This window comes from Symsagittifera roscoffensis, chromosome 9 (assembly GCF_963678635.1).
Source record: "Symsagittifera roscoffensis chromosome 9, txSymRosc1.1, whole genome shotgun sequence".
Taxonomy (NCBI): Eukaryota; Metazoa; Xenacoelomorpha; order Acoela; family Convolutidae; genus Symsagittifera; species Symsagittifera roscoffensis.
In genome coordinates this window covers 32,177,170-32,192,765 of record NC_087070.1, presented here as the reverse complement: position 1 = coordinate 32,192,765, position 15,596 = coordinate 32,177,170, and the positions used below count along the sequence as shown (strand labels likewise).

The window sequence follows — 15,596 nt, the reverse complement described above, 5'->3', positions numbered from 1 at the left end:
ATTTCTCATGAACTTCAATTTCCTCAAAGATCTCATTCTAGTTTAATTTTTGATGAGAAGCAAATTTTTTTATTTAATAACAACGTTACTAGATCTCGGGTTAAGATTCAGCTCGAAATTGCTAAATGGCTCAAAAGTTTAATGAAATTGAACAAAATTTTTGGAAGTGAGATTGATTTTACCTTAAATTTTTCTAGTACTATTTAACATTGCCTAAAATAAGTAGCTCAATTTTTTTTCTTTTTTAATCAAATTTTTAAACTCACAATGGAAAACGTTAAATGAAAGACTTTTATAGTGTCTATTGCTCAAGTTGATAATAATTTGTTTTTACGCATGTGTAAGTTTTAATAATCATTTATAACTGTTTGTCTTGCAGGTAATTTTTTGTGTACATTTATTAAGTTCTGACCACCAATTTTCATAAAATTGTCTTTATACCAAATTGCCACCTTAATTGCTTTTTCTTCTAAGTGATGGAAAAGTATTAATATAAAAGTTTACAAAACGAAACTTGTACGCTGACTATTTTGACATCGTTTAACGAGATTCACTTGAAATCTAAGCGCTTAGCATGTTTTTTAACCACATAACGAAATGGCAAACACTCATGTCATATTCTGTGATTTTTTACGAGATGTTTTGACCGCTTCAAAATACCTCATAGAAGTTAAGAACACTTATAGCCGTAATTCGGATAGGAAAAAGCAATTAACTTTACAGCCGTAGACGGATTTGAAAAAATCTCCAAAGTTCTCGATGTTCATAATTGACACAATGAGAAAATGAACACTCATTTTAATTCTACTGATATTTCTACATCAATTTTGGTATGTTTTCTCTGAAGTTTTGTTGCACTTTTCTTTGATTTTTCTGCAGCTCTGAAAACTAATATTTGTTTCATGTTTTCAGTAGCGCAATTTTTTATCCATCAAAATTTCCATGATTTTTTTCTCTGAAATTTTTTTTCTATTGATTATTTTCTCATTTAAGCAGAACTGCAGAACTTATTTCTCATTGACTTAAGTTTAAGTTCAACAGACTCTTTGGTTAAATGCTAATCTAAATAAGCGATGGGCATCTGCCGTGTGAGTGTTTCCATATCCAATTGCTTGCAAATGTCTTCGTTTCTCTTATTGAATGTAAACACGTCCCGTTCAATCGATTCGTGCTTATTGCCAAAGTCGCACCCCCGAGTCAAGATGCTCAGTGCCACAAAAAATTAATCCATTCAATTTGTTTCCCTTTGTTTTCTGCCAAATAGTATAAACCGCGGGTAACATTCGATTTCGGTAACATTCGGTTCTCTTAAGAACGCTTCTACCACTAGTTATCATTATTCGGTGAAATTTATGTCTACGCTGAAACTTTCATAATTCGCTGAAATTTCACTCAATCTAGGATGCTTCTGATAGAAACACCTTGCGCCTTGTTTTTCTAAAGACACGAACAGTTTTGACTTAAGCCTTGTTTCTGCTTCACCCCGGTTGCTTCCTGTGAATAGACTCCTACCGCTCCTACTGGTACTTCAAGCGTCGTGTATGCATTTTCTGATAGTGCATTTTCTGATAGTGCATTTTCTGCCAGTAAAAACCCTATGTCTATCTCTTCTTTCGCAATGACCACCAATTGGAAACGCTGTGCCCAATTTTCCCAGGATACTGGGGGTTTCTGAGAGGGAATGTGCCAAAATACATCTAAGCCGCGATAGCTCGATTCCGTTTAAGACTGCACCTCTTGAAAGTAATCTCGTGGTCACATAACAACGCCGCGTTTTGTCAAAACGTCAGAAAATTTACTTGAGTTCAAAGAAAACACCATCGCCAATGGCGTTACGTGATTGTTAAGCTAACTACAACGATGACCTTGACATTAGTAATTAGTTACGTACAAACCTAATATAGGTAAGTTTTACGCAGTCCCCGCTACTTTTATCAAATAAGAACACCGGCTTTTCCAGATAAACAACATAAATTTCTCAACCAACAAAAAAATTTCAAATACATAATCCAGTCGAAAAATGTTTTTTCTTTATTAGGTGTAAATTCATCAAAACTGATTTGCTATAACATCAGTTTTTTGAATGTTTTTTTTTTCAGGTGAAAAGGTTTGATTTTTTTTTGTGATTTTCGATGTATGTCCTGGAGGCTGGTTTGCTACGCTTTGTTTTTTGCAAGCTTTGCAAAGCTGTTTAAAACGAATTCCATTTTCGAGATCTGATTAGCGCCGGTACTCCTTAAAACAACACAGTCGACAGGCCGTAAAAAGTGTAACTCATTCAAATCAAAAATCAGTACAGACAATAAATTTGGTTGATCGGGCTTTTGACAGTTTTAGTAAAGGAACAAGAAGCACCATGTGTTTTAGTTTAAACATTGGCGCTGAGTTTAAAGACAACTTACTCTAATTCCATCTTCATTCTAGGAATAGTGTAAAAACTTGTATTAGGCTGCAAGTCAGCATTAACAGAAAAACACGCCGTTCAATTTTAGTTATTCCTCGTGATCAGAAAAACATTTCTAACTGATTTTTATGCCTCAGTAAGTTCTTCGTTTCCTTTCCAATCGTTAGAAAAGCAGGATTCACATGAGGAAAAATCAAAGCACAAAATATTAAATTATGGTCCTGAGCGTGGACAGGTTTTAATTTTTTCTATGGAAATCGAAAAAATAAATTGATTCCTTAATACTTCATAAAAGTGTTGAATCGGTAATTTATCTAGTGTTCTCGTAAGTACTAATTTTTAGATCATATAGACAGGCCTGAAAAACAATTGTGAAAAAAAAAGAAAATCATAACAGGGTCCAGGAAAGGTTGATAAAATCCCAGAAACGTACACTTTACAAACTGATGGTATTACGCTACCTTTATCAAATCGGAATATCGTTTTTTTTTCCGGCTCACAACTTTTTAACCAAAAAATATTGAAATTTTGGATAATTTAACTTATAATACACTTAACTGGCTAGATTTTGTGGGACACATTTTATTTGGAGATAACGGCTAAGCTGAGACGGCTAAGGTCATAGATTAGTAAATAAGAAGAACTTTTTTCAAACGATAAAAATTTGGTTAATCGGGCTTTTGACAGTTTGAGTAAAGGAAGAAGAAGCACCATGTATTTAGATTTAAATATTGGCACTGAATTTAAAGACAATTAACTCCAATTCCATCTCCATTCTAGGAATTGTGTAAAGGCTTGTATAAGGCAGCAAGTCCGCATTAACACAAAAACATGCCGTTTAATTTTAGTTATTGCTCGTGATCAGAAAAAACTTTCTAACTGATTTTTGAGCCTCAGTAAGTTCTTCGCTTCCTTTCCAATCGTTAGAAAAACAGGATTCACATGGAAAAAAATCAAAGCACAAATTGTTAAGTTATGGTTCTGAGCGTGGACAGGTCTTAATTTTTTCTATGGAGTTTGAATTTACTATCAAATTTAATTCTATCTGAAAAATGACAAAAGCAAAAATATCTGAATATTATAGAGGCTTAGAACTCTTTTTTTATAACGCTTAGAAAATCACGCTTATTAAAAACGCTTAGAAGAATTGTTTCTTAGAACGCTTAGAGTTTTTTAAAAATCTTATGTAACGCCAGTGATTTTTATTGGACGTTTTTTCTCTATCCGAACAGCATTTGAGAAAAGTTAAGAAAACTTTGTAATTGTGTTTTCTTAAAAACTTTTCGACTTGGTGGTTTTATTTTACTTTTTTCTGCAATCTTGCAATGCTATGTTTGTCTGGCTTTGCAGGTTCACTTCTGTTGAAAAAATGTAAGTATTGCACAAAAAAAACAGCTCTGAACCGGTTTTTAAAAATATTTAAGATATCATTACTGTTTAAAAGTTTCCTTGATTTGGTCAATTTATTTTGTAAGTGTATTGGTATGCTTTAGCAAATTGAATGAAAAAGAATTATTGTTCCGACTTTTGTAACGAAAGTAACGGAACATTTGTGCTCGGGGTGGCTTTTTTCTTCAGACAAGTTTCGACTTTTTAACTAGCCATTTTTGACAAAGATTTTTTGTGTCAGCCCAAAATTATTGCTTTCTTGAGCTCAAATGTGAAAAGAAATCTTAACTAAGTTTTTTTTACAAAGTTATTAGGGTTTAAAGATTGCCATTAGGGCCCATTTGAAACAATTAACCAGCGATGTATTTTGCGCTATTAACCCTTAAGCGGAGACTTAATCCCCTAATTGGCTAGAACAGGCTATTGGTGATCACTTCTACGTTACTCGGAGCAAAGTCTATTTCTGTTTACTTTATATGGCGTGTGGGGGGATGATTTAAAACAACTCAGAAGTTTTGTAATTTTTTTTTCGAAAAATTCTTCTTTTTTGATACTTGCATCTGCATGATAGAAAAAGATTTGCTTGAAATATTCACCAGTTTTATTTACAGAGCCAGAGTTGTTCCTCAAGTTGTTTCTCAATCTGCAGAAAAAGCGAAGGCCCCAAAACACATCCTTATTGAAACTTGATATCGATTTTCTTTTCTGCTGATTTGTTATCATTTGCGCTGAGCCTCCATTTTTCTGCGATAGAATTCGACAATCTTAAAAGTTATCAAATCTGTGAGGGATGCAGCGGATATGGTTTCAATGACTGTTTTATCTTATTGTTCCGACTTTCGATACGAAAGTAACGGAATATTTGTGTTCGGGTGCTTTTTTTTTCTTTAGACAAATTTCGACTTTTTAACTAGCCATTTTTGACGGGATTTTTTTATTATCATTCGAAAGGTATTGTTGTCCTGAGCTCAAATTTGAAAAAATGATCAATTTTTGTAAAGTTATGGGGATTTAAAGATTGCCATTTTGGCTAATTTAGGGCAATTACGCGCGATGTTTTTCGCGCTATTAACGCGTGAGCGGAGAGTTAATCCGTCTTAGAAATCGTTCCAAATTGGTTGAAAGAAGCTTGTTTGCCATACTTGATTTGTTACAAGGAGCGGAATCTATCCTTTTGTTCTTTAGATGGCTTGTGGGGGGTTGATTTTCAGAAAAAAAATTCCAAATTTTAGAAACAAAAAATTCATTTTTTTAACATTTATTTTTTAATGATATTACTGCTCCATAAACCTTAAAAGGCAGTCGGAACATTCAGGGCTTCGCCCTGGTACGAGCAGTCTTGTTTATTTCCATCCCAACTAGTGCATGGAGACAAGTTCTGTTTCTTTTTCGGAGGTTTATTTAGCATGATGGAAACAAAATGGGTTAGTTCAAAAACGATGGAGAACATAATTTTCAGATCGCTCGAAAAACCGCAGCTTTGTCTCCTATTGAAACGTTCATTCAGTTTTTGATTAAATATTTGGAGAGGGATCTAATGTCTGTTGCCACACCTCAGTAAGAATCGAACGGGGATAGTAGTGGGCCTCGAACCATCGACCATTTGGCTGAAAAGCGAGAGGGTACTAGTTTACTTGTTTGGTCGCTGAAATGATTGGTGCCGCCTATTTCTTAAAAACAAAAGCCAGCATCGGACTCTAACATACGCCTTGAAATTAGTAGACGCATTCGTTCCCACTAGATTAAAAAGACATTTCTTTTCAACATAGAGAATTCTTAACGCTTACTGTGAGAATTAAACCACATGCTGGACGCATTCTCTTGCAAAAATTTTTATTGAGAACTACGGCATTTTTAGGGCCAAACAAGTAAGCTAGCACAAGCAAAGCCCTTGGGCACGCACATCAACATCCCTCCTAAATGCTTATTCACACACGACTATTGAACCTGGTAATGACATTTTCCACTTTCGCAATAGGGTGTCAATGGTTAAAAACCGATACATTGTAATGCTGCAGCTTTTGACTGCTCAGTGGGCTTTTGACTTTTAAAGTTAATTATGAATTGAACAATTGAAACAAAACCATAATCGAAACAGAATCATTTGGACAGAATTGTAATGTATTATCTGCTTAAGTGCTAGGGAGTTTTGCCGTTTTCCTCGAATTGGCCGTTAGGGGAGCAGGTAGTGATTTGCGTGGAGCCGGAGTAGGGACAATTGGTTCGCCCCCATTCATTTCCATATTTGGCATGGGATTATTGTCTAGTTTCAACTCATCCGTGTTGGTGGACTCTCCTCTACGTTTGGCGCTGTGGTAGATTGGGTAGGAGGAGCCCTGCAACAAAGACAGAAGGGTCAAAAGTTTAATCCGAAACAAATGAATCTTTACTTAATCCCGCCCTACTTTAGCAACGGAGGATAAATGCATAGGGGGGGGGGGGGGGTTTTCGAAAAAAAATTTTGACAAATTTTTAAGTCGCCCAATTTGATTTTCCGAGCTCTCCGAAAATGCTATAATGACCCTTAATTTTTCAAAAATAGGCCAAAAAAAGTGTTTTTAGGCACTTTTTGCAATTTTTGACCAAAAAATTGCGTTTTTTGGCAAGCGCTTCCCCTTCAAAATTAGGGCTCTTTTTCCTTCCCCCCCCCCCCCCACTGCAAATTTTTACATGTAAATTTGTTGACCACATTGTCCGATTGTTATGAAAACTTACATACCGACTTACATAAGGCCACGAAAAACATATTTGGTCTTCATACTCAACCTCGTAAAACCACTCGTTACACTAATAAGTTGAAACTGGCGTGAGGTGGGAGGAAAGGAAAAAGAGCCAAAATTAGTTATCTTGGCACAGAAATGCGCCTTTAGACAATGTTTGAGGACGATCAGCCAAAAATGGATGTCGCGACAATTTTTCGATATGGATTAAGGGGCAGTCGGAAAATTCAGTGTTTTGCCCTGATATGTCTTGTTTTCTTTTGTGTTCATTGTTGCAACAACTCATGAATTGAAAGTTTCCTTCATTCATTAACGCTGAACAAGATTGCTCTTATATCAGGGCGAAGCCCAGAATTTTCCGATTGTCCCCTAATTTATATTGAGTAGTTTTTGAGAAAAGAAAATAATGAAAACCTATACATTCTGGACAAAATCAATGTGTTAAATTTTGAGTTGTACGAAATTGATACGACCAATTAGCTAGCCTCAATTAAATTTGGAACAATTTTTTTGTGCGGGATATTTTGCCACGCATAAAAAATTCGCGTTACCCGCCTTGGAGTTCAATGAATAAAAATAGATTATATTTGAGTTTCACTGTCAGTGTCAACAAAAGTGAACAAAAAACCTATTATAATCAATTAAAAAAGGATTATGGGATTACTATTTTCGAGGAAACAAAAAGCGTGAGGGGGACCCAGAAGGCCAGGGGGGCAAAGAGGCAAAAGTTGGAATTGGGGTTGTAAGGGAGCAAAGGGCCAAATGTTAGGGGGGAGAGGTCAACAAAATCTTTTTGCAATTTGAGTTTAGGTTTAGAAAAGGAGTAGGACGTACACTCACTTTGCAAAGATTTTGCATTACTCATCTGTTAATTTTGTTTCTTTCTTATGTTACTCAGAAGCTGAATTTTGTTCCTTTCAACAACTGCCCGCTTTTATTCCCTCCAATGTTTGCCTAATGAAAATAAAGTGGATCAAAATCCATTTCAATATGATTTTGTACTTGTTTTAAAATCCATTATAATGGATTTCAAATGAATTAAAATGCATTGTTTTTACCAGAAAAACATGGATTTAAATCCTTTTTTGTCCAATTTTGTTGTCTAAGCCTAACTTGGGAATCGATCATACTGGCAATGTTTTAGACCACTAAAATCCATGATAATCATTTTTTTTTTCACTTTTCTTAGGTGCGGGTACGCTCTCATTATTATGAATACACTCTCCAAAGCGCACATAATTTAGTGCAGAACATGGCAAATCTGGCAATTTTCAAACCCGCAGAACTTTACAAAAATTTATCGGAGATGAAATATCTTTTTATTTGCACTCAAGAAGTCGATATCTTCAATGGGGTATAAACAATTTTTGTTGAAAATTATTATTTCGATCGGTGAAAATTGACTGAATAAAAAAAACCACACCGAGCATAAATATTCCCTTTTCTTCGAAAGTCGGAACAAAAATAGCGCGGATTCATCGCTTCGCAGCCAAAACAAGCCTAAATATGGTAAAATTTTCAATTGACTCCCTAATGATTTTCTAGGCTCTACTAATTATTGTGCCACATCAGATGTTTGCACCAACTTCTACTGAACGCCTTATGCGACAATTGTTGCACCTGTAGCAAATATGTAATTGCAATCTATGATAGAGAAGGGGGATGACGGTAAATCAACCAAAGTCAAATTGGGGACTAGTGTTGTACCTGTATGGATGCTTCCAGGGGCTGCAGTCTGTTTAACCTTGGATGAGCACTTTGGGGTGACGTAAGGGCAATCTGCTCTTTCCCTCCACTCACCCCTCCCCCTCCGCCCCCAGAAGATGAATAGGAGGCATTGTTGATTATCTCGTTGTTCTGTTTCAGGGTTTTGCTTTTAGTCTTTTTACGTCCTCTCTTCTGGTTTCCTAAAATGGGTTGAAAAATATAATTACGGGTTGCAAAGAATTTTTGTTCTTCAGTCAAACAGCACGGAGGCCTAGCCCGGAGGTTAATTATTTAAGTTGACACGGGCGCATATAACCAAGGGCCAATTAAACTAAGACTTACTTGTAAGGGATCGCCTTACAAATTGCAGCGCACGTGCGATTTGAATCTGCAATCACGTCATAACTGGCACGATTGGAAAAAAATGTGGGAAAAATGGGAAAGAGCCAAGAAACCTTTCGAAAATAATATCGAACTTTTTTCTGTTAAGGCCAACCAATTTCTGATTTTATGGCATTCCATTGAAATTGGCTATCCTCAATTTCTTAAAGGTGCCTAAAAAGTGGAGCGCGCCAAAAATAAACGCAGATTGTCAAAAAAATTTAACCCCCCTTTCCCGAAAATTTCAAAATGAGACTGAACTATATTTTGTCAATTGTAAGCAGATTCCGCAAAAAGACCTTTCTAATTTGAATTTTCCCGCACCGGGCTCATCTTGGAGAATTTCTCATGTTTTGCAATTTTCAGCAAATCTCGAACCAGAGCGAACCTGCTCACTTATCACAGCCCCTCCCTCCTCAACCCTCCACTACGCCCCTCCCGACCAGAACCCACCACATCCCACCTCCACGTCCCCCGCTTGCCCCCACCCACCCGCCCCTCAAACCTACCGTCTACTTCCCCCCGTCCCCACCCTCCCCGTTCAATGTGGATAAGGTAATAGGGGGCTAAGCATGGGGGAAGGATATAGGTAACTCTGGGATAGGGGCTAAACGTGGTGGGAGGGGGAGCGTGGGCCAGGTTATGGGGTTTGCGAAAAAAAGTGAATTCAAAGAATAATCAAAAATAGGTAACTTATTATAAAAAAATGAAAGTGAAATTTTTAAAAAATGAATTTTAATGAGAGAACAAAACAAGGATAGCCGGTTACTGTGCAAGTAGCACAGAAACTTCCGACCTCAATCTTAGAAAAATACAAAAATATATATTTTTTTCAAATTAGTATCGTTTTTTCCCGCTTTTTGTGTAAAAAGATTTGAACGAAAAAAAAATTAGGCATATTTGACAATCATAGTAATAAAGGCCATTCGGAAAACAGGTTTTGAAGAAAATTGTCAAGAAAAATGAAAAAAAAATGTTTAAAAAATTCGAAAATTTTTTTAAAAAAGGTATCAACAATTTTTGCAACACTTTTTGGAATTTTTTTATTCTTTGGTTACAAAATGGCACTAAAACTCCAAAAACTATTTTTATTGGAGTACAATGAAGTCTTCACGGCTGAAAGTAAGAAGCTGAAATAAGCTGTGGAAGCCTTTACGCGCACACCATACTGGTTCGAATTAAGACCAAAAATCAAAAATTTCAGTTCGGTTTTTCTCGACACGGTGGAAAAAACTTAAATTTTTTTTTTATGTCGTTCGAATCACGATTGATAGGGCTTGAACATGATATACACTCCGTGTCATAATTTTTCGTATCATCTTAATACATTTTAAACATTTGTTCAACGACAAAAGGTGGCCAAAATTTTCGTACCCTTAGGTTTTTGTTGAAAAAGTCACGAGCTGCGGGCAAATGATTCTGTTTTTACTTGATATAGCAGGTACCTGTCCTAACTTGATTGAGAGTCAGTTTTTGACATGCACTCACGCGAGGTTATCGAGTTAGCGAAAGAAAAACATGCAAATGGTTTTTCATATCGCCGAACCAGCCAAGAACTGAAGTTACCAAGATCAACAATGCAGTATATGATCAAGAATGACTACTCAAGAGTGAAAGCAAAGCGGGGACCCAAGCATGTGGCCGTTGGCTTCAAAAAACTCTGTATAAAACGATGCCTTGCTCTACTGAAAAAACGCAAAGATAGGGTGACAGCCTCAAAAGTCCTGAGGGAGACAGCCCTCAAAATCAGCAGAAGAACGGTTCATCGGGCTTTATCAAGAATGAAGTATAGGTACACAAATGCAAAAATCACGATAATTTTGACCAAAAAACAGAAAGAAAACCGATTACGCCTCTGTACTGAATGGTTGAATAAACCAAAAAACTGAAATGAAGTAGTCTTTACGGATGAATAAAATTTAACCTGGACGGAACAGACTGGTGTTCCTAGATGAAGGAAAATCATCAAGTTTACCTCAGTAAACGTCAATGTGGGGGTGGTTTGGAGTATGATTTTTTTGACCGGTCACATTTTTGTCAAAACGGTATCTGGTCGAATAAATTCAGACACCTACATCAAGCCTATGAAAGACACTGCCATCCCTCCAATGAGAGACATTCTCCCCGATGGTTTCGTTCTGCAACAAGACAATTGCAGTATTCTTGTTTCAAAAAAAGTTTGGACTATTTGAGAAGACGGAAATTGAGCTTCTACCTTGGCCCAGCAGGAACCCGGACATCAACATTATAGAAAACGTGCGGAGCCTGTTGAGTTCAAGGGTTTATGATGGTTTGCAACCGAAAAACAAACAAGAACTGGAAGAAAGAGTTTTTGAAGCCGTAGACCACATGAACTCGCATCTTTCTGAATATGTTAAAACTCTTTTCTCATCGTTGCATAGTCGTTTCTTATTATGTGTTAGGAGAAATGGAAATATAGTTTTTTACTGACTTTTTCAACATTTCTGAAATGGTACGAAAAAATTTGGCACACTCTTGCGTTGAATTGATGAAATTACATGTATTAGGATGGTACGAAAAAATGTGACGCACAGCGTATCACTCGACCCATTCCAAAATTTATTTGTGGTACCTGATTTTGCGTGAACAAAAAAGAAAAAAAACAATAACTAAAATAGCGCGCGAACCTTTTGTAAAAACAATTTTAGTTCATCATGATCAATTAAAATGGATTACGACTGTTTCGATTATTTTTTTGAAAATAGTGGTTTACAATCGAGTAAGAATGTTTTGAAAATTATTAACAAGACAATTTAATTTTAATCGATTATAACAGATTGTTTTCGAGTTTTAGAGAAACGGTATATACAAATCCAAAATATACTATTACTATCTATGAAATTTCAGTGCCGTCTACACACACCAAACGGTGATCCTATCGAGCGCATTGTTTGGCCTCGTAATGTAGTTTTTTCCTCGCACAATTGGGCATGATGAAAGCTGATGAAGCTTTTTATAAATCTTTCACAGAAAATACGTTTGAATACAACAAAGCGCACTCGAAGCCCATAAAAGTCAATGAGTTGTCTTTCTCGTGTTACACTCATGAATCTGCAGAAATTCTGAACACATATGTCGAAGTATTGCACATCTTACCTCAACCATCTACGATTATGGACATTTCCTCGCCTGCATATTTCCCAAAACAAATTCAATCAACGAACCTCTAGTAGTTGCCTATTCGAGGTCCCCAAATACATTATAAAGGCCCCTTTTTGGTCAAAAAAATGTCGTTGCTTTATAGGTTTTTTGAAGGTTTTTAGGGTCGATCATTCAAATTTGGATGCCATAAAAAATTATCGCAGGGTGAGAACTCTGAAAGTTGTGAGGGGGTTGAATCCCTCAATCATATCTTTGCCCCTGGTCTTTTTTCTTTTTTTGTCAAAACCTTCCAAAAAACCCAAAAACCGCATTTTTGGCTGTTTTTTTTTGCAAAAAAATGCAATTCTGAGTTTTAACGTGAACTGAACTTCCCAAAATTTTTCAGATTATCGCGTCAAATTTTAAAAGCCATCCAATCTTAGTTTTCGAATTGATTGAAAAAAAAACCTGCATTGTCAAAACTTGAAAAAAATGTATACGCTTTTTTAAAACGTAATAATAACCAGTTTCAGTATTTTTTGTCATTTGTTCACCTCAATTTTATTTAAAATTTGCGCAACAAACTAGAGCTTACCAGCGGATTTAGGGAAAGAGGAAGGGTCCACCTTTGTTTAAAATGGGGGTGTTTATACTGATTTGAGAGCTCAGAAAATAGAAAATCATTTTGGTCAATCCAAAAACAAGGCAAGGAAATTTTTGAAAATTGTTTTGAAAATCCCCCCCCCCCCCCTCGAGAGAAAACCTAGATCCGCCCCTGCTAGAGCTTGTTTTTGGATATCCTTTCTATGAGCCAAAAATGGATGTAAAAAATTAATACTACATGAGTATTGATCCGCAAAACAGCTAACAGAACACTTACAGTACATCTCAGTAGATTGCGTCAATAGCACGGCGTCTACGCCGATTTTTTTTCAAATATGCTAAATTTTCAAAATACAAATTTTTTTGGTAAAAAATTTTCAGTTTTAATTAAATTTTAAGTTAACTGTTTGTCTGTACCTGACTCGTCTGTGAAGATAGTGTGGGTGGGTAGTGAAGACGTCATTACTCGGTGGGGCAGGGGAAGGGGCTGCAGAGGTTCCAGGTGTCCCCCTGGACTAGCCCGTCTATGCAGGGGCGTAAACTGGATATCGGCCAGCTCTTGTTCCTTCAATGCCGCTGCCTTCTCACTCTGAGGGAAAAAATTTGAAATTTATTAAAGAAAGACGTACCTAAACCGCTTTGGAATTAAAAAATACTTCGATTATACTACAAATTGACCTAAAAATTTGACACGCCATTCTCGTTCTCAAAAGATTGTATCCTTGTAGAGTATCCTTGTATAAGGTATTACAAGCTGCAACTATTTGAGGATTATAGAACTGGTATTTATGTGTTTTCAACGATTGAATTTTGATTTTGAGCAAAAGCATCAGTTTTACCTTGATTTCTGGTGGCATTGTCCTTGCAGCGGCTGGACTCTGCGATGCCGCTGCACGCTTAACAGGAGCCGCCTTCACTTTTCCCGAGTACACAGCTGTCCTCGTATTGGACGAAACAGACAGCGAGTTGTCGGGGGACAGCGACTGTGACAACTGATTCGGCGATTGTCCCCCTCGTGGCTTCGTCCCTCGGCCTCGAGTTGGTTGCTGTTGAGTACCCGAGGATTGCAAGTTGAAACTAACTTGATGACTTTTTTGTGGTTTATTATTCTGACTTGGAAAATCTTGGTTCTGGTTGTTCGTTTTGTGTGAAATAGTTCGGTTGTCGTTCGTAATTTGCTCGGGTAACCCGAACGAATTGGTCTCGTTAGATGTCCGCGGAACACCGAAGACAGTCGATTTTAATTCAGGTCTAATTGGCTGCGGGTTACTCGGTTTTTGGGAGCCGTGAAGCAAATTCGAACCCATATCTAGGGTTATTTTTTGAGGTTGGTTGTACTTCACTGGAGGTGCATTTTGTCCTCCCTTTGAATGTGTACTCGTGTTTTGAGCTGGGGGTCGATGGATGACAGTGGGGGGATCGTCGACATCCGAGACATTCATCGGGAGAGAGACGTCTGTCATTTCGGATCGGGCAGGACTTGCGGGTCGATCGATTTCGTAAGTGTTCTGATCGTCATCGTCGACCTAGAAAAAAGGACTATTTTTGTCTGGAGCAACTCTAAATTTCATTGAGAATGTATTCCTACTTGGTGATACGAATATAAAACCAGCTGTATGTTTCCATTTCTAGAAATTATGATTTATAACTACCTCAAATTCTCCTTCATCATTGTCGATTGAAGACACAAAATTGGATCTCAAATGGGGATTCTTCTGCGACTCCATGTTGTTATTGTTATGGCTATCTTGTGTGTTATTGGGACTACTTCGGAAGGGTACTACTTGGTTGTAGTTCTTTGGTTCGAAGCCTTCTTCCACATTCCAATCATCTTCGGCTAAGTTTTCATCATCGTTGTCTTCATCTTCAGCTCCGTTTAGAATCAACACGTTCTCTAAAAGTATTAAGTGTTCACAACAGGAGTGGATTTAGGTGGGAAAGGGGATCAGGCAGTCGCCATCTCTCTGTAATTTGATTTTTTTTGAAAACTACGCCCTGTCATGAAAAACCCATATTCGTCGCTGTCTCACCGAAAAAATAACTTTTTGAAAACTTTGAAACCACTCCCCTCGAAAAATTCTAGATCCGCCTCTATTCCTACTTCTGATTATGCGATTAAATCATGATCAAGATATCAAGATGAATCTATTACATGGAGTGAGTTGGATGATGAGACGACCAATGGACTTTCGTTTGCAGGAACTAAAACCGACTCACGCGTATTGGGAGAAAATCCGGACTGTAACTGACTCTCAGCTCCTCCCACTCCCCCCGATTCCATCGGCACAACCCCATTGCTATCACCCATTATATCAACTTCAAAATCACCACTCCAGTTCTGCGCCCTCTTTGAACCCCGTCCCCGTTGTGGACTGTGTCGCGGACTCGAGACGTCCCGGCGGTCGAAGTGCTCGGTGCGTGGCTGCTGTTTTTGCCGTCCTTGTTGTCGCAGTTGCTGATGATGTTGTTGCTGCTGCTGATTTAGCTGTTGTTGTTGTTGGTTTTGTTGTTGTTGTTGTTGTTGTTGTTGTTGTTGTTGTTGTTGTTGTTGTTGTTGTTGTTGTTGTTGCTGTTGTTGTTGTTGTTGTTGTGGTAGTTGTACTTGTTGGTTTTGGGGTTGCTGATGTTGCGGCTCTTCTTGTTGTTCCAGTTGTTGATCTTGTGGGGGTGAATTGGGCTTGACCTTTTTCTGGGGGAAGATGGGTCCGTGAAGTGAAGTGGTGGATGACCTGTAGGTGCTCATCCCCCTGTCCTCGAACTGATCACCCTCCCCGGGTGGGGGACTGATAGATGCTGTCATGCTGGCTGCCATTGAACTCCTCTTGGCACTAGAGCGCCCAGTCAGTCTGTTTTTATAAACAAAATACGGTTTCAAAGTAAGAGAAATAATTTTCGATTTTAAAAGTTTTTGGCAAAGCCTGGTAAAAATTTCTGCACAGCTGGAATATATTTCTTCTTAACCGGATTGACCTCCATACACCAAAATTGCTTACCATACAATTCCATACAGGTGTATGCAAAAATTCTTGTCATAGAATTTTCATACAATTTCGAAAAATGTTTGAAAAAAGATATGAACTAATTTCTGCAGCTGTTTGATTCTAATAAAAACAGTCTGGTGGTGAAAAACATTCTGTTTCTGCGTGCTCTTACAATTTTTTGATGTTTGTAGATATTGTGTGATCTTTTGCTTGTTTTCAGGTTTCTAGTGCATATTATTGTGTTTTCAGGGTCTCTCTTGCTTGCTCACAGGTAGCTAATATGGGAGGGAAAGTATTTTGTCTTCGAAC

The 15,596-nt window shown here is 37.3% G+C and overlaps 1 protein-coding gene across 1 annotated transcript in view; it reads right to left on the bottom strand.

Annotated features, from left to right (window-relative positions):
• Nucleotides 1-5,882: 5,882 nt before the first annotated feature.
• The window catches only part of LOC134854236 (uncharacterized), a 43,782-nt gene continuing 34,068 nt past the window's right edge, over nt 5,883-15,596 (bottom strand). The window contains exons 11-16 of the mRNA XM_063870412.1: nt 14,524-15,152; nt 13,959-14,200; nt 13,146-13,832; nt 12,724-12,895; nt 8,221-8,420; nt 5,883-6,129 (exon numbers count right to left, since the gene is read on the bottom strand). Coding sequence (XP_063726482.1) covers nt 5,926-6,129; nt 8,221-8,420; nt 12,724-12,895; nt 13,146-13,832; nt 13,959-14,200; nt 14,524-15,152 — 2,134 coding nt within the window. The 3' untranslated portion in view covers nt 5,883-5,925. The remainder of the gene's footprint in view (nt 6,130-8,220; nt 8,421-12,723; nt 12,896-13,145; nt 13,833-13,958; nt 14,201-14,523; nt 15,153-15,596) is intronic.